The sequence below is a fragment of the Engraulis encrasicolus genome, unplaced genomic scaffold, assembly GCF_034702125.1.
Source record: "Engraulis encrasicolus isolate BLACKSEA-1 unplaced genomic scaffold, IST_EnEncr_1.0 scaffold_30_np1212, whole genome shotgun sequence".
In the NCBI taxonomy this organism is placed as follows: Eukaryota; Metazoa; Chordata; class Actinopteri; order Clupeiformes; family Engraulidae; genus Engraulis; species Engraulis encrasicolus.
In genome coordinates, this window is record NW_026945599.1 from 17,022 (window position 1) to 38,169 (window position 21,148).

At 42.9% G+C, this 21,148-nt stretch overlaps 2 protein-coding genes across 2 annotated transcripts; both read right to left on the reverse strand.

Moving 5' to 3' along the window:
• Nucleotides 1–3,160: 3,160 nt before the first annotated feature.
• On the reverse strand, nt 3,161–7,418 carry LOC134443315 (uncharacterized). The gene is made up of 6 exons (XM_063193166.1): nt 7,343–7,418; nt 7,026–7,119; nt 6,594–6,708; nt 6,370–6,446; nt 6,096–6,273; nt 3,161–3,367 (listed from the first exon to the last, which is right to left on the reverse strand). Exons 1-6 carry the CDS (start codon nt 7,416–7,418, stop codon nt 3,161–3,163), a joined length of 747 nt encoding a protein of 248 aa, XP_063049236.1.
• Nucleotides 7,419–11,628: 4,210 nt separating this feature from the next.
• Nucleotides 11,629–14,946, reverse strand: LOC134443316 (E3 SUMO-protein ligase ZBED1-like). Its single transcript, XM_063193167.1, has 3 exons — nt 13,558–14,946; nt 13,204–13,287; nt 11,629–12,108 (listed from the first exon to the last, which is right to left on the reverse strand). Exons 1-3 carry the CDS (start codon nt 14,944–14,946, stop codon nt 11,629–11,631), a joined length of 1,953 nt encoding a protein of 650 aa, XP_063049237.1.
• Nucleotides 14,947–21,148: the final 6,202 nt, after the last annotated feature.

Consider the following 21,148-nt stretch of genomic DNA (forward strand, 5'->3'; position numbering starts at 1 on the left):
TGAAGTCTAGAGAGGTGTCTGAGGACGACAGGGGTGTGATCCGTGCCTGCTTACAGCAGTACATGTGCAGTTTAACACCAGACAAGCCACTTGTTACCAACAGGACTTTCTGCACAGGGTTTGGACCAGAGCTTATTGAAGCAGCAGTGGAGCATAGTCCATACATCTTTGATATTGCATACATTACCAACAACCTTCCTGTTTTCAGAGTGAGGCATGCACAGGAAATCCTTCTTGTCATGAGTGAGGTTTTTGGTGATTTTGAATATACAGAGCCTACTCTGCCTGACGAGAGTTTTACAGAGCCAGACATGGATTTCCCTGGATATTTTGATGACAAGGATGAGTGGTATGACAGTGTAATACCTCAGAGTAGTAGTGGCTCGGAGACAAACTAAAATCCCTTGGCAGCAAGCTTGTCTATGCTGTTGTAAATATGTATATAAATGCCTTTCTGCACCCATTATTAGTAAGTAAATTGTATGCATGTGTGTAGAAAAACTTTGAATAAAATTTTACATTTGAAAAACAAAATTGCCATGAGGTTTTTTTTTAATGTTAATGAAGGAAGAAATATTGTAGACAGTTTGTTGAACATACTGGTAAATTTATTCCAAGTCTCATAAAACATGCATTAAGTGATTTGTTATACATTTACAGGGAAAAAAAATAAATAAAACTGTACAGTCATTTGCATTAAATTTACATTGGTGAAATTAGTTATTTACATACATTATTTACATACACTTTATCCACCCACTTTAAATAGGATTGTCTTGCCACTCTCTCAATTTAGCATTTATCCAGCCCCTGAGATTCTGGCTGTTAAGTTTTGCCAAAAGGTCCCGACTAAATCGGGGGAATGATGAAAACTCTCTCCCTGGGTGGTCCTTAAACAACTCAGCCTCTCTGAAAACTTCCACCAAAACCAAGACATCCTTAGTTTCATTCACAGCATGATGCACACCAGTGGACCTTGACACTTCCAGTTCTCTGTCTGCGTTATGCATCATTTATCCCGAGGGACTTGCTCACCCTTTCTGCAGTGTTTTTGGTGAGGTTGGGACCACTGCGTTTTAAAAACGACTTAAGAAAGCCGTTCAAATGCTCCATGTGTAAATCTAAGGAGATGTTCCTCCCTAATCCCCCTTTCCCATTCCAGAACCGGTTCCATTTCAGGCTGTGGGCTAAGCGAGGCGACAGGGTGAAATTCACCTGCAATGTTAAGAGCAGTGTGCTGTAGGCATACTGCATATGCCCATAGGCCTTGCCTAGAGTCGCATCAGCCTCTCTCCATCTCCCTCCTTGACTGCATCCTGCATAGTGGCCAAAAAGAACCCAAAACACAGCCTGGCTTCAGTGTGTTCTTTTTTGTGGTCTGCTATTTCTGCTCTGTCAGCATCTGCAATCAATTCTGGTGACACAGTTAAACCATGGTCTTTCTTCTCGTGATTCTCCCTGGCCTTTGGGTACTTGTATTCTCTGTTGCACCCTGTGGCCCGGAATCTGACCTTATTCAGTGTGGGTTGTGTGTGATGTTCACCAGCTGGGTCGGTGACACCACTCACTAGATCTGTAATGTACTGGAAAGTCAGATGTTTGTCCACCACTTCGCCCACAACCGAATGTTCCTCTTGTGCTCTTCAGAGCTTGTCATTATGTGGTCAGGTACAAGGCCATCTGGGACATCTGCTGACACATTAAAAAAAGATAGACAGTGCAACAGGTGCAGTATGGTTAGCTGTAATCTTTCAAATTAATCTAAATGCTAAATGTGTGCATTCTCATGGCACCAGCTTTAACTCGGGCTATACATTTGTTCAGTAGGTCTTTGTTTTGAATTTGAATTTGAAATACCACAGGTAATCCTTTTAACTTCTAATAACCATGTAAAAATAATATGGAAAGGTTAGAAAAATATGATGATTAACAGTTTATGAGTGATACAATAGAAATGGTAGGCCTAGGCCTGTTTATATTACAGTGAGATGAGAAGCTGTCAAGACAAGAAACTTCTGGTGATTGACACTAGTTTTGTAAAAAATTAAACTGTAGGAACGCCTATTGATAAACAAAATACAATGTTTAAAAAATATATTTTATTATTACTATTTTTTTCTGAGAGGATTGCTTCTTTGGGCCAGTTCAAATGGTGAGGTGCAGAGAGGTGGAGGGCCAGTCAAAGGGACATGGCGGGCCGCATCCGGCCCCCAGGCCTTAGTTTGGGGACCCCTGATTTAGATGTACCTGACACTGTCTGTAGCCCAAGGTGCTCCATAGCTGCCGCCAGGAAGAGAGCTGTCGTGTCCTTCCTCACAATGGCCTTGTAGGCATTGAATGCAGCATGTGGACCCGGCTTCGCATTGCTGCATCTGTGAAAATATGACTTGTTGATAATGATGGTAATATTTTGTAACACACACGCACACACACTCGCACTCACACACACACACACACACACACACACACACACACACACACAGGGCCATGCAAAAAAAAAAAACATGCGCGCGCATGCACGTACAGACACCCTAGGGAGACATAAAACACGCACACATGGACACACACGCACACCTCGCAGGCAGACAGACACAGACACACAACCTGTCTGAGTAGAGCCCATGCATCCACGCACCTGCGCACACACTCACACGCCTAAGCTACAGAACAAAAAGTAAAAAAAACAACATACTGACAGCCTTAATTCATGGTGGCTGGATAGCAACCAAAAACCAGCATCCCCCTTCATAGGGCAGAGCGGAGTTGTGATGAATAACCAAAAACCAGCATCCCCCTTCATAGGGCAGAGCGGAGTTGTGATGAATAACCAAAAACCAGCATCCCCCTTCATAGGGCAGAGCGGAGTTGTGATGAATAACCAAGCCTTAATTCATGGTGCCTGGGGTTCAACACGGTTAAAGACCTGAATAGAGTTGCAATGCAGTTTTGTTAAAATTGCAGTCATTATACACATAACATCAAAAAATCACATTACAAGTAGCTGACAGTTTTGTCCAAAACAAATGTCAATTGTTTTATTTACATTTTATGTACAGCTATTCTATGTGCATGGTAATTGGAGCAGTGTGGGATTAGGTGCCTTGCTCGGCCATGGAGTTAAAAACGGGATTGGAAGGGTGGGATATCAACTGGAACCCTTTCATATAAATCCCATCTCCTTAAACACTAGGGCATGACCGCCCACATTATTGATATTACATACCAGAGTAAAGAAAGAATACCAAAGACAATATAATGCTACAATGCTAAACCTGACAGTCTGTACACACCTCAACTTGTCCATATTGGCAAGAAGAGTCCCATGATCCTTTGCCGAACCGTCTTTGAAGAAGACACGATGATAGATCTAAAATGAAATGAAATTCATGTCACAATCACAATACACTACTAACAAAGTCAGTTGGAGAGGAATGGTAACAGTACGTCACATGGTGCAACTAACCCTCTCGGCGCCACAGGTTTTTGCCCAAAACTGATGATTTTGACATGTTATATTCAAAAGGATGTGGCTTAACATGGGTAATAGATAGAGCCTGACAATTAATGAGACAAATATTGAGGATGACCCAAAGTTTATTTTGGGAGTAAATTATCCCATCTAATTTGCATATTATGACGTCATATGGTGTCGGCCATTTTGAATTTATAATGAGTTATTGGATATTTTTGCATATTTTCTAAATATTTTTAATAATTTATCTAATTTAATTTATAAAACTTCCCCAGACACCTTCACTATTATGTTCTGTGAATACATTTTGGTCTAGAAAGCAATAAATTGTACACTAAAAGTGTAATTTGTAACTAATATAGTGCAACAATGTAGCATAGTGACAAACACAAGTGAATGGACGGTTGCCGTTTTGCCTGTAGGGACTGGTCTATGAAGGTGACAAGTTATTTTTTAGTGCATGGACACCCTTCACAGCAATGCCCAGCATACAGATTCTATCCACACTAGGGGTATTATGTGCATTTTGTCCATTTGTGTGTCTTTGAACCAAGTACAGCAGGCCTACAGTAGCCTACAGTAGGCCTGTCAGTGTACACCCTGAAGGACTCTGGGTATGGGCTACATGTCTAAAAACTTGTGCAAATATCTATTCAAACCCAGTGTTACATTTACTGATATACAAATAGGTGATATAAGGAAAGTGTGTGTGTGTGTGTGTGTGTGTGTGTGTGGGGGGGGGTTACCTAGCCTATATCGCCCATGTCTTTCTGATGCACCAAACCCCAGCTGGTATCACACTTTTTTGTTGCAAATAGACTCAGTCAGGTCGCAATTGGACATAATTATTACTATTATTATATCATTAGAATAGCATTGCTATTTATTTAGACCTGCAGTCGGCAGGAACAGTGTCGAGTAGCGTGAACTATGCTTCCGTTTTGCACCGAGTAGAATGCGCACAAGACCTCTGTGTCTCGGGCGCATAGGCTACTCCTCTCACTCCATCCCCCACTGTTGGCAGGAATATGCGCACTTCTTTTGTCTTCATTTACTTTTCTACTTAGTATACAAGCTCTTCTACAAACATCCTGACCACTGTCACCCTCCAGATGATGAATATTGACTCTGCAACAGGCAAATTACGACGCGTTGCATCATTCCCCTGTCGTTGCAATGAACGTCGCCAGCATAGCGACAGTAGGCTATAGCCTACAAAGCAGCATGAAATTACCTCGCATCTCGATCGGAAAAAACCTTCCCTTCCTCAATATACAAGTCTCCTGCAGAAACGAACACTTCTATTGTGTACTTACAAGTGAATGAATGAAGGGTTTTCTTGTTACAGTCCCCATGATCGACGAATAGGCTGTCGATAGTTTCCCTCAGGCAACAGTAACATGGGAAGTATAACGCGGCAGAAAATACACTCCTGTTTGCATATTACCTCATTTAGGGGCGAAATATATGATGAATACATTTGTACAATCATGACAAGTTACCATTTGAGTGCATTTGGTCGTTTATTCAGTAGAATTATCCACGTAATGTCACTACAAGGCTGCTTCCGTCTTTCCCGTTGTTTCACAGGGGATAAGTTACTTCCGCAATGTCCGAGGTTTGTAGTTTTGTAGTTTTCTTAAACAAAATACCATATAAGGCGTCCCAATGTGTTTAGAACTGAAGTACTACATGTCTGCCACCCAATGGAGTGGAAGTTGAACTACATTTGATATCCTATTTGAAAAAAAACGGCCGTTGTAATCAATACGGCATCTCGTCGACAAAAGTCGCCTGTGGCGCCCAGAGGGCTAATGGAAAAGTGGTAAATATGATCACAGCAAATGCTGTATGATTTCAAGTATTGCAGTAAAATCCAAAACTAATACCATAGGTACGTAAGGAAGAGTTTTTAAAAAGTTTTTTCAATGTGGGTCAAAGAGGCCATGAAAAATGATATGTGTTATATCCGAGTCGTAGGACCAAACACTGTGAAAGGATTGTAATAGGGCTGGTTCAGCTGCAATGAAAGACAAACAAATGGGTGAATGCAAACCGTGGTTTTATCTGTCAGGGATGCACAGAATAGAAAGAGAATGCAGATATTACGAGACACCCAAGAACAAGAGGAGTTCCACAGTAAAGTGACAGTGACCCTGTTAGATGGGTAGTCTAAGCTGTGACTAAGCAACCCTATAAGCACAACAGGGAGCCGGCCAGAGGGTGTGTCCTGCAGGCTGGGGCCCCTACTTGGGGGAACAACGGAAAATCCCATGTGTGCAAGCAGAGTGAAGGGCTAGTAGAAGTTGGGGGGAGAAGCCACTGACTAACAACCTAGGGACAGGCCGGAAACTCCACAAGTGTACAGGTCAGAGAGGGGCAAAGTAGAGGGAGGGGGGACAGGTAGCCCAGCAGCTATCAGGGGAAGGGCTGGCCACTGAGAAGCAAAGAGAGAGGGGTGAAGTAGAGGGAAGAGGGAAGGGCTGGCTAAGCAGTGGAATGAACCAGAGAGGGTTGGCGGCTCATTTGGTTGAGGGCTCACAATTCTTAATAAGCATGATGTTATGCAAGGGTACAGATGTCCTTCAAACATTTGCTGTATTGCCCTAGTTAGGTCACTCACCTCAAAAAGGTTTTTGATTGCATGCCAATCCTCAAATTTGAACACAAGGCCCTCCAGTCGTTGGTCTGCGTTTTCCCCTTCCGCATAGACCCACTGTATGCCGCGGCTATTCCCCTCCGTCAATCGGTCACCACCAACCAAAATGCTGTCTGGTCCATCAGGGCCCCTTGGAACGTACCTATATGACACATCAAGTGGTTTCCAACACTTAATTAATCAATATCCTTCCCAAACTGATCATATAACCATTTTCTGCCCACTTTAGCCAACTTACTCGTTCTGGATGTGGTGTAGAACATCAGCCAACTCTGCAGATTGGTTCTCATCCTTGAACAGAAGTCCAAGGGGGTGCTGTGAGGATGGAACACAGGAATTTAAATTATTAGTAATATTTGTGGAATTAGCAGATTAAGACCAATTTCAATTTTGAGGTTCTATTCATATTCAAATCCCCAAGTGAACTACAGGTTAAAACTCTGATTTGATTTTAATACATACGTGGGTGGAAGGCTCTGACATTTCAGCAGAATACCGACGAGGGATGTGATTAATCACAACTGAAGCTAGCGGCTTGAAGGCTTGGAGGAATTCAGTCAGGATTCTGCTTCCTGGCCTGGGAGTCATAAGAGGGTAAGGATTTCCCCATGTCGTAGTCGCTCAACACTCGAGTTGGCTTGTGTCTGTCCAGATGGGTTGATGAGACTCTGTCTTCAACAGCCATGTGGTGGATCCAGTGAAGTGACTTGTTTGACCGGCTTATGGATTGATGGTGCGTGCGGCAGAAGAAGTCCAGGTTGTCAAATATAACTGAGTATAAATTTGGTGGTGGACTTGGCTGTGAAGGTGCTTCAGCTGGCAGAGTTGGGACGCCTAGACCTTCAGTGTCGGTCGGTTACTGTGCTGAAGGTAAAGTGAGTGGCACCGTCAGACCCCAAAAGATCTTCCATCTGTAGTGGAGTAGTGGTGGTGGCAACAGTCTGCTCTGTGACAGTGGTTGTCTTTGGGATGCTTTGCGTTGCATTTTCTGTGAGAATAAAAAAATACAACACAGGGAAAAAACACATCAAATACAGTTACCCATCCTTCACCAAAATGGGACACTAGAGTGTTGACAGAGAGACAGACCGAAAATGAATTGTGAACATTCAAATTTTGACAAATTCTGTTAATATTATAAATCGTTAATAAGATCACAAGCAGCTAAAATGAAAAAAAAAGTGACAATTGTGAGATTAGCCCTTTCTTACCTGACATGCAGAGATAGCTTGCCTCATCCAGATGCCTCTCCGCAACATCGGGTGTACTACTTCTGGTAGCTGCCATCCTGGTGTCTGCTTCGTTTAGGAATATTTCATTAGCTACTTTCAGTAGTTGAAAATCCTCTCCACATGTCTTTGCCAGTTCCATTTGTTTCCTATGAGCAGTACTGTAGGAAGTTGTGATGCATAATTTGGAGAGTCGCTTAAAGGCTGCCTTTTTCACTCCTCCATACTGTAGGACACAGTTCACATACTGTGAAAAGGCAGACAAGCGGGGCTTTCGGCCTCTTAACGCTATAGCTGCAGCGACACATGCTGGGTTTGGAGACTGTTTGGTAATACATAGAAAAATTGAAAACAAAAATGGTGACACGCGCTGGAAATCTGCCTGTAATTTTTCAAATGAAAATTCCTTCAAGTCTTCTGCTGATGACTTGGACAGTATGACGTCTGACAAGGGACTGCACAACTTCTTGCACTCTTCCTCTATGATGCGTAAGATGTTTTCAGTCAGAGGTCCTTGGAGTAATTTGTGTCTTGCTATCTGTTTGGCGGCCCAGCTCCAGTTCTGCTTCGCCATGGCTTCCACAATGCCTGCTGTGTGGTCTTGACACACAAGTCTCTCACCCTTTACCTTGGATGGATAATGAATAACCACCTGTAACACAACACAAAACTATGTTGCCAGCCAAAATGTTGTCATAATACATTTGTTGCTTGCATGTATTATGATGTTTGCACTACAATAACAAGAAAGCAGAGCATGTGTGCACATCAGTGGCACAGGTGCTGGACAAAACATAACATAACTACAATAGGTCTAAAGGATAAATGTCCGCATCACTGCTCCCTGTTGTTTAATGGCACGACGCTTTGGACCTTTGTCTTCCTATAAATGCAAAGTTGAACCGTTGTGCCATTAAAGAACTGGGAGTATTAATAGTGTTGCACACATAATAACACTAATATGGCACAAATACTACACTACTGTCAAATACATAGACATTTTTGTAAACCCTTGAAGGAGCACAAGTGCACAGCAGTGGCAGGGATGAATGGAAGTGCATAGAGGTAACACATTGGCATGTAGCAGACGCCCATTTTCAGTATGAAGGCAACTAAAAACTCCATTGCTATGAAGGTGCAATATGTGTCTTGTTGCATTATCATAGTTTACAGATGGCTATTATACGGACATGTGACTCAAGAGTAGCTTAAAGTTGCAGAGAAAGTAGACGTCCTATGGTAAATCAGAGTATATAGAGTATCATTTACTAATCACGAGGAGAAATTAAGGAATATGCAATATCCTATTGATATGGAAGACAAGTGATCATGTTGCGCTTACAAACAAGCTCGCATGACCAATTAATTTATTCAAGATTTTGACTTACCTCGGTAACGCTCTGTCGTGGTCTAACGATGCCTTCAGATCCTGACCGTGGCAATTTTGACGACGGGGGGCCTGTTGGCGTTGGGCAGGCAACTTGGATGGAGTACGGACCCTGTCACGTTTACGTACAATTGCTACTGATGTCGAACTAGCTGCTGATGTAGATGTAGTCGCAGCTGATGTAGAACTAGCACACGGCTCCTCTTCTGCCTTTTGCCACCCTCTTATTGTGGCCAGAGTAGTTTCGTGCCTATCCACCAACCGAAGACATTTCATGCAGATGCGGTAGGACCTCTCTGGGATGTTCACCAAGTTCAGACCAACTTCAGCAAGACGCTGGTCTATCCGCTTTCCATAGGGAACCCCTTCGAATATGCGATAGCTGCTGACAAGTTTGCCTTTAATCCTAAGATTATCACAGCACATACGACATAATTCACTGATCGCTCCTCACTACGCTTTGAGCTAGTTGACGCCGCCATAGTGTTTGTTATGAATGGTTAGTTATTAGCGCATGCGTAGTGGTCCTGGTGTCGCTCTGCCCTACGTCATGGGTTGAGTCAGTAGGATTGGCTGAAATGATGTGTCAGTCAAAATGACGGACAGATTCATTATCCAATCACATGCAAGAGATTTAGAAAAAATGAGTCATTTGGAAGGGTGTCGGTTGGGGGCAGGTCCCAGATGGTATGGGAGAGCATATCAGATGGTAAGAATCAGGTAAACATAGAATAGGCCTGGCGTCACTGATGACAGAAAATAAAATCACTGAAGTCAATGTCTTTAAAAGCAGTTGCAAACTTGAAACATCAAGGAGTCCGCGCATCTGAACTAAGGAGAAATCATGGAATGGATAGCTGTCGAGACTGGTAGGACAGCTAATTCCTCATGCCCGCCGCGGCAACTTGTTGTAAAGGAACAATTTACTTTGATTACAAACTAGGACTAGCCTATGTAGGCTATTATGAGTTTCTACTGGCTTTATATTCATGGACGGCTGTCCTCGTCTGTCGGCAATATGTTTGACCCTCGTCGTGATCACATAAGGTGCACGTTTGACATGCTAAATTGTTGATCTGACTGTGGTTAGCTATAAACAGCATCTTAACTAGCCTATGTTATTGCCGTTGTGAAGCTGATATTTTAATATTGTCTTCATGGGTTGCATTTTACTGTGGCCATTAGTGGTGTGGATCGCCAATGCTCTCACGATTCAATCCAATTACGATCCGATCCGATTCGATCCGAGCCGATCCGATCCAACGATGCATTGTGATGCGCAGGGACGGAGCACAGTTTGTGACGGGGGTTATGTCGAGGTCCTCTACTCATAGGCTATGTTTGATGTTATAAACGTTTAGCCTAATTGTCTGTTATTGTTCACAACATTCGCACCCCACTAGGGCTGAGCTCAAACATATATCATATTATTATAATGTGTAATTAAAGAAAAAGAAAGAGGCGACAGTGTAGCCTCAACACAATACAACCGCAGCCAACAATGATTCGTTTGTCAACTTATCCGACCTCAATGCCCTCCTCCCATAGATTAGGCTACTAACACGTTCTACGCCTCCCCCATATCCAAGAGAACTGTCACGACCAAGATGCGCGGCCCCATCCTTGTCCGAAACACATTCATACAACACATAAACTGAAAGCCTTCTCGTCGGTAGGCTAGATGGTTCCCCTTTGCCAAGGGTGAAACTTGGGGAGTATGTGGAAACGGCCGGGTATCACTGCGTTATTGGCTATTCAATTAATGTGATGAAGGATGGTCAAACTTTTAGTAGACGATATATAGGCCTACACACTGGCCCAGAATATGTATCTGCTGAATAGCCACTGCGCAGGGCAAACCACCACAGACGTGCATTTCACGAGCTTGTTAGTTCAATGTGATGTGCCAAAGTTGGTTGCTGCACCAATGCGTTAAAAGGGATTCATGGGTGAATAACGCATAATAGGCCTACAAAAAAGTCTCCTTAGCGCTCCTTAACCCACCTTAGCGCTTAACCCATTATTGTCTTACCTTAAGTTGTCTTATTTCAACAAAGCTTGTTTGATATAATCAACGTAAATCCATGCAAACAAATATGTCACTGCCGCATGCCTTCACGTCGCTACCATGCATAGAAACCTAGGCAGCTGACCTGACTTCAGCCATTCGTTAGTCTCGTCCCCCTCCTAGCGGCAACGCTGCGCAACAGGTCACATTAGCTCTAATGCAATTAAAACTTTTCACCAGTCATGAGTCAACATAAGCAGTGCGCTCAGATATTTTAACATTGTATTGTCTGTCGTGTCTTTCAGCCCTGTGTTAAATTGAATAAGATAATAAGAAAAGCTTTTTTTTCAAATATGAAAAATAAATACAATACATTTATTTTATCCTTCATATTTGGGAAAAACTGCACACCATTCAATCTTATTTCATTTAATTTAATCGAAATCCCAACTAAGTAAGTGCTTTAAATAAGAGAAGTTATTTTGATTTTTAACAGCCTTTCACACGGGTTAGGCCTACCTGTGTGAACTCCTGTGTAAACATCAGTACTGATTCAGTAATATCAGAAATAGCCAAGCCTGTCACTGTATTTAAGCAACTACCACCCAGCAATAAAAAACATCAAAATAGTCAAGACAATGTTGAAGTGCAACAGACAGTATCTTTATGGCAAAAACAAATATCAAAATACCAAAACACTGAAGAAAATGTAGGCTTAGCCTACTACAGTACAAAACCAGTGAAGACCTTCAAAATCAAATCAGTAATAGTAAGGGGACTGTGAAGTCCAACTCCCATTGTCACTGTGACACAGCACTCCACAGCACACAAGTGAACACTGTACACTGCACACAACAAAATTGCATTCATGCCTCAGCATTTGGGCATGTCCAAGTTTTTATGTAAAAACACAAGCTGGTCGACGTGTTCAGGTTTAAGAACACTGCGTTTGGCCGTAACCACATCTCCAGCTGTGGAGAACACTCTTTCGGCTGACACACTTGTCCCTGGAATGCACAGGTATCTCTTTGCCAACCTCGAGAGGAGAGGAAATGAGCCCTCATGACGCTGCCACCATTCCAAGGGGTCATCACAGAGAGGGACAGATGGGGACCTGCGGTACATCTCCATTTCCTCATCCGCAGTGTCATCCGCAGACTTGACCTGTAGTGCCGGTTGGTTGACATCAGCGAAAACACCTCCCAGTAAACTCACAAGCAGCCTTTTTTTGGGATGAGGGGGGCCTTGTGAGTGTAACACGTCATCCTCTTCCATCGATGGCGAATCTTCCTTGTCTGCTGAACTTCCTCCTCCAGGCTTTGCATGTGCATCTCTCCTGTGCCTCCCTTCAGACTGTTCGAACAAAATACATAAAAGACAAAAACAACAGTTAGCAGATCACTCTATGCGTTTACATGAGACACTTAAGTCCGATTTAACTCACTTTAAATCTGATTAAAACTTAATTCCACTCTAAAAATATCATGTAAACACTTACCGAACAGGATTTAAGTTTATTCCGATTTAAACTTAAGTCCGATTAAAGTGGGTGGTTTAATCCTCTTTTAAATCCGATTAAACACATTCCTCTGTCATGTAACCTTTTATTCGGAATTACAATAAATCCAGTCGTTTCACGCATGCTCGTTGACCACATGATGGCGCCAAGAGACCGTGCTCTTTGCCAGTGAGAAAAACATGGCGGCACTTCCTGTTGATTTTCACATGAAAGTTTTGCTTAATTTAAAGTCCCTAAGGGACTATAAATGTTGTGGCTTCCATATATTGATGTAAAAGTGCCCCACGAAGTAATGAAGCACAACAAAGTTACTCCACATTACCATTTGACCACTCGTTTTTCTATGCTAACAGGGTAGCTAATGTAGCATTGTAAATGATCCAGGGAGAAAGGGGGAAATGTTGTGATTTCAGTCCGCCTGAGGCAACGATTTTCGTGGGGAAGATGACCTGCATCTCGGTGGCATTGGACCACGCCCCCGTGCCTTATTTGGCTCGCTCAGCACGTGCGTCCTCAGTCCAATCACAATGCTTTATTTCCCCCAGACGTTTAATCGCATTTAAGTGAAAGTGCCATGTATACACATCGCAAAATAACTCTTAATCCGATCTATTTAAATCGCATTTATTAAATCGGACTTAAAAACATCATGTACACGTAGCCATTCTCAGACAATGCAGTAGCCCACATGCCAAACTTTGTTTATTTAGAAATTCAGCTGGCACACACATTGCCAAAATGGGCTAGAAGGTAGCATCTTATTTAGGAGATGTACCATTTTAAAAACAAATAAAAAATAAAAGGCTGTTTTTTGCAGCTCACATCTCAGTCTAAACATTCGACCATAGCCCACTGTTTTTTTTTTTATCATGAACACAATTGAGTTAAAGTTATTCCATACATTATACAAGTAACTTAAATTAAATTACCTCCAGAGCTGCAGCCTCGGAAGTCACTCCAGCGTAGACATCCAGTTTCTCCTCCTCGGTCAGGAAAGGTAAACCAGAGATACTCTAGACAGAGATAAGTCATTTCAGTTCATTTCTGGTATCCACTTTCTGTAGGGTGAACGCCCCTTTAGGAGACCTTCGGTTAGGAGACCTTCGGAGTCCTCAGGTTGAGAATAAATGGAGTCCCCTTAGCACTGTAGATGGCGGTAGCGCATTTCTTGTGCAAACACCTCAAAAATAGAAGAAGAAGGAGGGGACAACGCCCCCTTAGGAGACCCAACTTGAGCACACACTTTTGCATTGCGTGGCCGTGTTTTGAAGCCCCTTTATTACTCCACCCTCTTTGGGTAAACCTTTAAAGCGAGGATCCAGGGCAGATGACGTGTGAAGGATCCTCTTCTCTGGCTCGCTGTTATACCTCTTGAGGAGGTCTGTTTTGATTGCTTTCTTCACATCACGGATCAGAGGTGGGTTTCCAATGGTGTCCGACATACTCTGGAGGAGTTGGGCATACACCGGTGCAACAAGGCTGACTGTTGGGGTGCTCTCCTCGGACATACAGACAGTGGCATCCTTCATTGGTCTTAATGTCTTCACTGCTTCCTCCACGTTAGCCAGGTCTGCTCTGCTGAGAGTGACGATGTCATTTTCGTCAACGTTTAGACTAGGCGACAACAGGGTGGCATGCACTGCAGCTTGTAGTTGCAAAAACCTCTCCATCATATCGTGCGCGCTATTCCACCTTGTGGATACATCTGTGATCAGCTTCAGCGGACACGGCAACTTGAGAATTGCCCTCTGATGTTCTTCGAAGAGATGTTTAGCTTTTGTGCTGCGGTGGAAGTATGTGGAGATCCGCTGGACTCTGCCAAGCAGCCTGGAGACAGTTGGCAGCCTAAGCGCCCGCTGCGCTGCCAGGTTCAGCGTGTGGGCAAAACATTTCACATGCGGAAACTTGCCTATCTCCGCAGCGCTGGCCATGTTAGCAGCGTTGTCAGTCACAAGCACCACATCCTTGTCAACTAGCTGCCATTCCCCCACCACATCCAAGAGAAGCCTGGCCATATGAGCGCCGGTGTGGCTCTCATGTACCACTCTGGTTTGAAGCACATTTGACACCATTTTCCAGTCGTCGCCGATGTAATGGGCCGTTATGGTGACATATGAATCTGTTGCAACTGATGTCCAGGCGTCACTTGTGAACGCTACACGAGTGGCTTGCAGCATCGAGTTGTTTACCTCTTGTTTGACTTCTTTGTACAGGCTCGGGACCGCAGAGTCGGCAAAGGTAGTCCTCACTGGCAGCTTGTAGCGGGGCTCGAGGGTCTTTAGCATGTTCCGAAACCCTGCGTTCTCCACTACCGAATACGGTCTAAGGTCTTTGGCGAGAAAACCTGCCACCGCTCTTGTAATCTTCCTCGCCCTCTCCGATGTTTGTGGCAGCTGTGATAGGATGGACTGGTTGATTGTTGGTTGTGATGTGTCTGGCTTTGCTGTTGGTTTTGAGTCGCCGTTAGCCAAGTCAGGATGCCAGCGAGCTAAATGCCTTGTAAAGTTGGAAGTGTTCCCAACGTGTTTGATCTTCGCACGGCATTTCCTACATATAGCGTAGCTCCTATCTACTTTGCCATCCACTTCGTAAAAGCCGAAATATCTCCATATCTCGGCTTTCCACAGCTTTGGTGCATCAATGATGCCCCGCGTGTTCTCCACCTCAGCCATCTTGTTTGATTTAAGCCAGCTGGCTGCCAGCTACCAGCTGGCTGCATTTGTAGGAAGGCTGATGCACTGCCCTTTACGTTGACTGCTAGGATAGGATGATGTTGCGCATGCACGGACGTTGACGTTGCGCAGTGCACGGAAGTTTTGGTGTCTTATTCATTTGTTTGTTTTGTTGCGTGTTTTTTTTTTTTTTTTTTAAATACGCCAAATCGATCCGGCTTGTGGCTGAATCGATGCTGAATCGTCCATGCCCTGGATCGCGATCCATTGCCGGATCGATTACTGTTGACGGCCCTAGTGACCATGGATAAAAGGACTAAACCAACAGCAATATGTCCATGGCTTAATTGTCGAAACAGAGTTCAGATTTTTCAAGGTTCGCTTGGTAGCAGCCTTCATGGACTGTGTCTGGTTATGGAATATAACTGATGTGCTGCAACAGTTGTGTGCGTGCATAGGCTGTGTTTGAGTGGTTCAACGTGTAATTGTGGGCTCTGGTCGCCGCATTGTTGCTGTTGAAATGACATCCTCTTGCATGCATAGCCTACATAAGTCGGGTGCTTGGGATAGGCTATCACAGGCAGCCCCTGACCCAGCATAGCCCTGTTCGCAACATGCGCACCACCCGCCTCTCTTCTTTCTTCGCACGGGAGCCACTCCGCGCTCCGAGACCTCCCTCTTCACAAAGCACTGCTCCAAACTTTCTCCTGACCTCTCTTCTCTTAGCAGACGTGGGCTTTACTCCCCATGCATTATTTTGTATTTGTGATATCATTCAATTTTTTAAGTTTCTTCCGCATTGTTTTTGGAAGTGTCAAGCGGTAATGTGAATTTTAAGAATTTATAATAGGCTTAATAATAATATGGCGCAAGCACTGGAGAAGTGCCGTGTGTCTCACCCATGGGCGTAATGCGAATTTTAAGAATTATAATTGGCCTAATAATAATATGGCGCAAGCACTGGAGAAGTGCCGTGTGTCTCACCCATGGGCGTAATTTTAGGGGGGGCAGTGGGGACATGTCCATACCACTTTTCAGATAAACCTAGCTTGTCTCCACCACTCTTTCACAAATATAATGCAAAAACAGCATATCCGGACAATTTGCCATTGAAATGTCCCCACCACTTTTCGAGCCAAACCTACACCCTTGGTCTCACCCACATTTTCGAGCTCCTAAAGAAATTCCAGTGACATAATTAACACGTCATCTTCATATATGCATGTTTGCAAAAGAAATGTGGGGTTTGGGGGCAATAAAACATTTGGTGATGGGGCAATGCGACGAGACTGTGAGGGAGGAAATTAATGAATGGGCTACCCTACCCCCGCGGCCGTAACTTCATCCGAGAATCTTTACAATGAGGAAACACTGAATATACGCGCATATATATTCGAGTAAAAATCAGACGTTTTGTTATGAGGACGTGATGTTATAGGCCTAATGAAGTGCCACCCAAAAATGTTCTGGCCCACCCAAAGCTGATTTTCTGGCGCCGTGCCTGGCGCCTAGGTCTACTATTCTTTCGCCATTTCGTAGCGCACAGACCCGTCAAATTAGGCGCCAGGAAAACGTGCCCTACCCAAGCATACATACTTTTTCACGTGGGCAGGGCAAATGCGGTTTCAAATTATTAGGAAAATCAGCTTAACCACTGTGGCTAACAACATCCACTCACTTCTCATCGAAATGCTTGCGTCCTGATGTTCTCATAACAAGAATCATGATCTCAAATAGCTACCTCTCTGGGAAACATGTAGACTATCTGACAGATCGTTTGGACATTTTCTTCTAATCAGAGATGTTCTAGAACTAAGAAAGATATTTGCCACCAAAGCGGCACCTGTTTTAAATGGCGCTTTCAAAAGAAAAGTATGAAGGGCGGGACTTAGATTGAGGTCGTTCACGTTATTGGCTGTGCCGACAGCAACAAATGCGGTGATTGGTCAAACGTCATTGTCAGTTGTGGAATCTCTCCTGAAACTGTATGAAGTTTTCTGTGGTAGAGCGCTACACTTTTCTCCTCGCTCGACCCATCCCGCTGCCCCCAACCCCCCCCCCCCCACACACACACACACACACCACACACATTCATGCTGCCCATTCACTCATGTTACCTTTTTCATGAATACTTACCACCACCATCAAATTCTATGTATTCATAATGAATGAAAAGATTGCACTTTTCATACATGAAAAGGGGGATCTTCTCCATTGTCCGCCATTTTGAATTTCAAAAAATAGCCATTTTTTACTGCAAAAAATGACTGCACTTGGACCATACTAGAAAATATTTGTTCATTATTATTTAAGGCGAGACACGGCAGGTGAAATCATCGTTTTTTCATGCCCTGGTCAAATCTGAGATTTTGGGCTAGTTTGCATCCTTAACTTGTTGTCTTTCACACTGGTGTGAAGAAAATGTCTAAAAAACAGTATTAGATAGTTATTTTATTACATTTGGTAGACTTGCGCTTGTGATTTTTAGGTTGATTTGTCGTGTTTTTCCTCTTGTTACGCACAGTGTTTATTTGCAACCGTTGGGTTTTATATGCCTTCCGAGGTCTCGTTGGAAAGCTTGAGTCTTCCCGCATATAGTCATGTATTCCAAATAAGGATATTTCCGCTGTGTCAACCACCAATCATTGATTTAGACAAGGCGAAAAAACCAGGAAGAGAAGGTTGAAACGAAATCCGATTGGCCGGAATGGGAGATTCGGCACTGTGATTGGTTCTAATCAGTCACGTGTCACTCTCGGCTGCAGTGGATTATTTTGGAGTGAGGAGTTATCCAACGGAGCACTTTGTGTCTCACTTCTTCAAGACGAATTGAAATTACAAGAGCCCGTGCTTACATGTAACAGAAAGCACGGAGAAACAATAAAGCAAACGACAATATATGTTTTAAGGCGAGACACGGCAGGTGAAATCATCGTTTTTTCATGCCCTGGTCAAATCTGAGATTTTGGGCTAGTTTGCATCCTTAACTTGTTGTCTTTCACACTGGTGTGAAGAAAACGTCTAAAAAACAGTATTAGATAGTTATTTTATTACATTTGGTAGACTTGCGCTTGTGATTTTTAGGTTGATTTGTCGTGTTTTTCCTCTTGTTACGCACAGTGTTTATTTGCAACCGTTGGGTTTTATATGCCTTCCGAGGTCTCGTTGGAAAGCTTGAGTCTTCCCGCATATAGTCATGTATTCCAAATAAGGATATTTCCGCTGTGTCAACCACCAATCATTGATTTAGACAAGGCGAAAAAAACAGGAAGAGAAGGTTGAAACGAAATCCGATTGGCCGGAATGGGAGATTGGTTCTAATCAGTCACGTGTCACTCTCGGCTGCAGTGGATTATTTTGGAGTGAGGAGTATCCAACAGAACACTTCGTGTCTCCACTTCTTCAAGACGAATTGAAATTACAAGAGCCCGTGCTTACATGTAACAGAAAGCACGGAGAAACAATAAAGCAAACGACAATATATGTTTTAAAGTGAATTATTCGGTACGCTGTCGGCATTCGTTGGGCTCGCGTTTGCAATGCGTTGCCTACAGTTAGGTTACCCTCTCCTTGCACCACAACGAAATCTCTGTCAGTGCGCGTTTGAATTGAATAATCAACGAATTGGTACTCATTGTACTGTTTATTTAACGTGTTGTGCGATGTAGCTCACAATTGACTCACATAGCCTAATAACCACTATCTTGTTTTCGAGTGAAGTGCACAGGTAGGCCTAAACATGTCGAGGTTGTTCCGAGGTGAAACCAGCCTGGCGACTAACTCTGTGATATTTTTCTTCCAATAGACCAGTATTTCTTAAGTTGATGGATATTGATTATTAGTCTATAATTGACTCCATTGGCACAGAAAAGATTACTTCCTTCAACATTATGGAAAGGGGCTTGTGTAAAAAGACTATCTTTGGATGAGGTAGTTGACCACCACGCATTGCAAAGCAGAGAGGCTGCTTGTCATCCTGCAACATGCTCACTTCCCAAAGTCAGTAGCCTACAGTGGATATATGACAAAAATGAAGCATGGGCAATAAAATACACCCTGCTATATATTTTAAGTGAAGTAAAAACAAAGAAACAAACAAAAGTAGGGCCTAGAGCTTTATCCATTGGCCCAGTGGTGTGCACAGGCAGAGAAGGCCCTTTCATGAACAAACAGAGAAGTGTCCCAATTTAGTTGTAGCCTATCATGTGGGCTGTTGCCAATCACTGGCATCTAGCAAATAGAGACCATTACACCATTACAAGTATAGTAAAATAATCCTATCTTTAAGGGTAGCCTAGCAGGAAACATTCTGTTTGTCCATAGGCCGAAGCTTAAGCCAACCTTAACATAACCAAAAACTAAATAATAATTAGGCCTAGGGCCTATAGGCCTACTAAAACCATAGGCCTAATCATGATTAAAAATAAACATGGTTTATAACTCCTTGCTGTCACAAATAAGTAGGCCTATACCAGACTGTGCGGCTATTGTAGCGATAGGCCTATAGCTGTTCTGTCAAGTAGATGAGCTATATTCAATTTCAGCCTATTCATTCTCAATATTAAGGACCCTTTTGTGTGATCTTTTGGAAATATTATGGCCAGTAATACATGTTTAGAGAGGTCAACATGAACCTCTGATGCTATAACATCCATGGACCTACTCCACAGTTTGTGATTTTTAACCTGGCAGTTTCTGAGGCCTGTTAGGGCCTATTCTAACATATTGGTAGGCTATATGCAAATTGGAGGACCAGCCATTCACTTCACCAGTTGGTAAGTGAATCAGTATGCTTCAAGTGCACAAATATGGCCTAGATATAGGTGATTTCACTCCAAAATTGGTGTAGTGAATGGCTGGAAGAAATAGGGGGTACAGGATTGCAACCTCGAAAGCCAGATCACTGATGATGGCACGGTACATGCCATGTGGATACCATTAATGATAAAATAAAAATATTCACCTGTTTTAAATGCAATAGTTATCAGTTTTAGTGTAATACATGCATATATTCATCCTACATTCATCCTAATGCCATTTTTTTTATGTACGTTGTGGCTTTTACCAGAAATCTATGGATTTTTGCCATACAAATCTTTAACGGCCATTTTCTCAAAATGAGGTTTTCCTCACACTCAAAGGCCTAAAACTCCACTTCTGTATGACTGACATACACCAAACTTTCCAGTCCTATTCCTGACTGTATATGGAAGATTCTGTCACAGGATTTTGTTGTTATATCATTCTAAGCCTGATTTATAGGACTTTTCCTCTTAAAATGAGGCGAAAAATCACATTTTCAGGGCTAATAGCAGTTTTTTAAGATTTTCTGGGAAACAAAATGAGATATCCATGAATCCCTGTGACAAAATCTTTTAAATAGCTGTAATAACACAATGAAAAAAGAATTTTGAGTCTAGCTCTTCCACATGTCAAGTTTTACACTTTTGAATATATATGCAAATTAGCGCATAATTAATTAAACATAGCCTAATTACCATATTTAAATATAAGATTTCAGAAAACTTCCAATACATTTTTTTCTCCTATATGTATGAGTAATCCACTGGAAAAGTTTCATGGTGATATCTGCCAGTTATTTTTTTTAGCCTATTCACCTTTAGTGTCTCGCCTTAAAGTGAATTATTCGGTACGCTGTCGGCATTCGTTGGGCTCGCGTTTGCAATGCGTTGCCTACAGTTAGGTTACCCTCTCCTTGCACCACAACGAAATCTCTGTCAGTGCGCGTTTGAATTGAATAATCAACGAATTGGTACTCATTGTACTGTTTATTTAACGTGTTGTGCGATGTAGCTCACAATTGACTCACATAGCCTAATAACCACTCTTGTATCTTGTTTTCGAGTGAAGTGCACAGGTAAACATGCCGAGGTTGTTCCGAGGTGAAACCAGCCTGGCGACTAACTCTGATATTTTTCTTCCAATAGACCAGTATTTCTTAAGTTAATGGATATTGATTATTAGTCTATAATTGACTCCATTGGCACAGAAAAGATTACTTCCTTCAACATTATGGAAAGGGGCTTGTGTAAAAAGACTATCTTTGGATGAGGTAGTTGACCACCACGCATTGCAAAGCAGAGAGGCTGCTTGTCATCCTGCAACATGCTCACTTCCCAAAGTCAGTAGCCTACAGTGGATATATGAAAAAAATGAAGCATGGGCAATAAAATACACCCTG

Excerpts from the sequence above, each read along its gene's own strand:
- LOC134443315 (XM_063193166.1), bottom strand. The coding sequence starts at position 7,418 with ATGGCAGCTACCAGAAGTAGTACACCCGATGTTGCGGAGAGGCATCTG. Across the intron at positions 6,274-6,369 it reads CTACACCACATCCAGAACGA|GTACGTTCCAAGGGGCCCTG; the intron begins GTAAGTTGGCTA and ends TGTGTCATATAG. Across the intron at positions 3,368-6,095 it reads CAATCAAAAACCTTTTTGAG|ATCTATCATCGTGTCTTCTT; the intron begins GTGAGTGACCTA and ends ATTTCATTTTAG.
- LOC134443316 (XM_063193167.1), bottom strand. The coding sequence starts at position 14,946 with ATGGCTGAGGTGGAGAACACGCGGGGCATCATTGATGCACCAAAGCTG. Across the intron at positions 13,288-13,557 it reads GTTTACCCAAAGAGGGTGGA|AGTATCTCTGGTTTACCTTT; the intron begins GTAATAAAGGGG and ends ATCTCTGTCTAG. Across the intron at positions 12,109-13,203 it reads CCGAGGCTGCAGCTCTGGAG|TCTGAAGGGAGGCACAGGAG; the intron begins GTAATTTAATTT and ends TTGTTCGAACAG.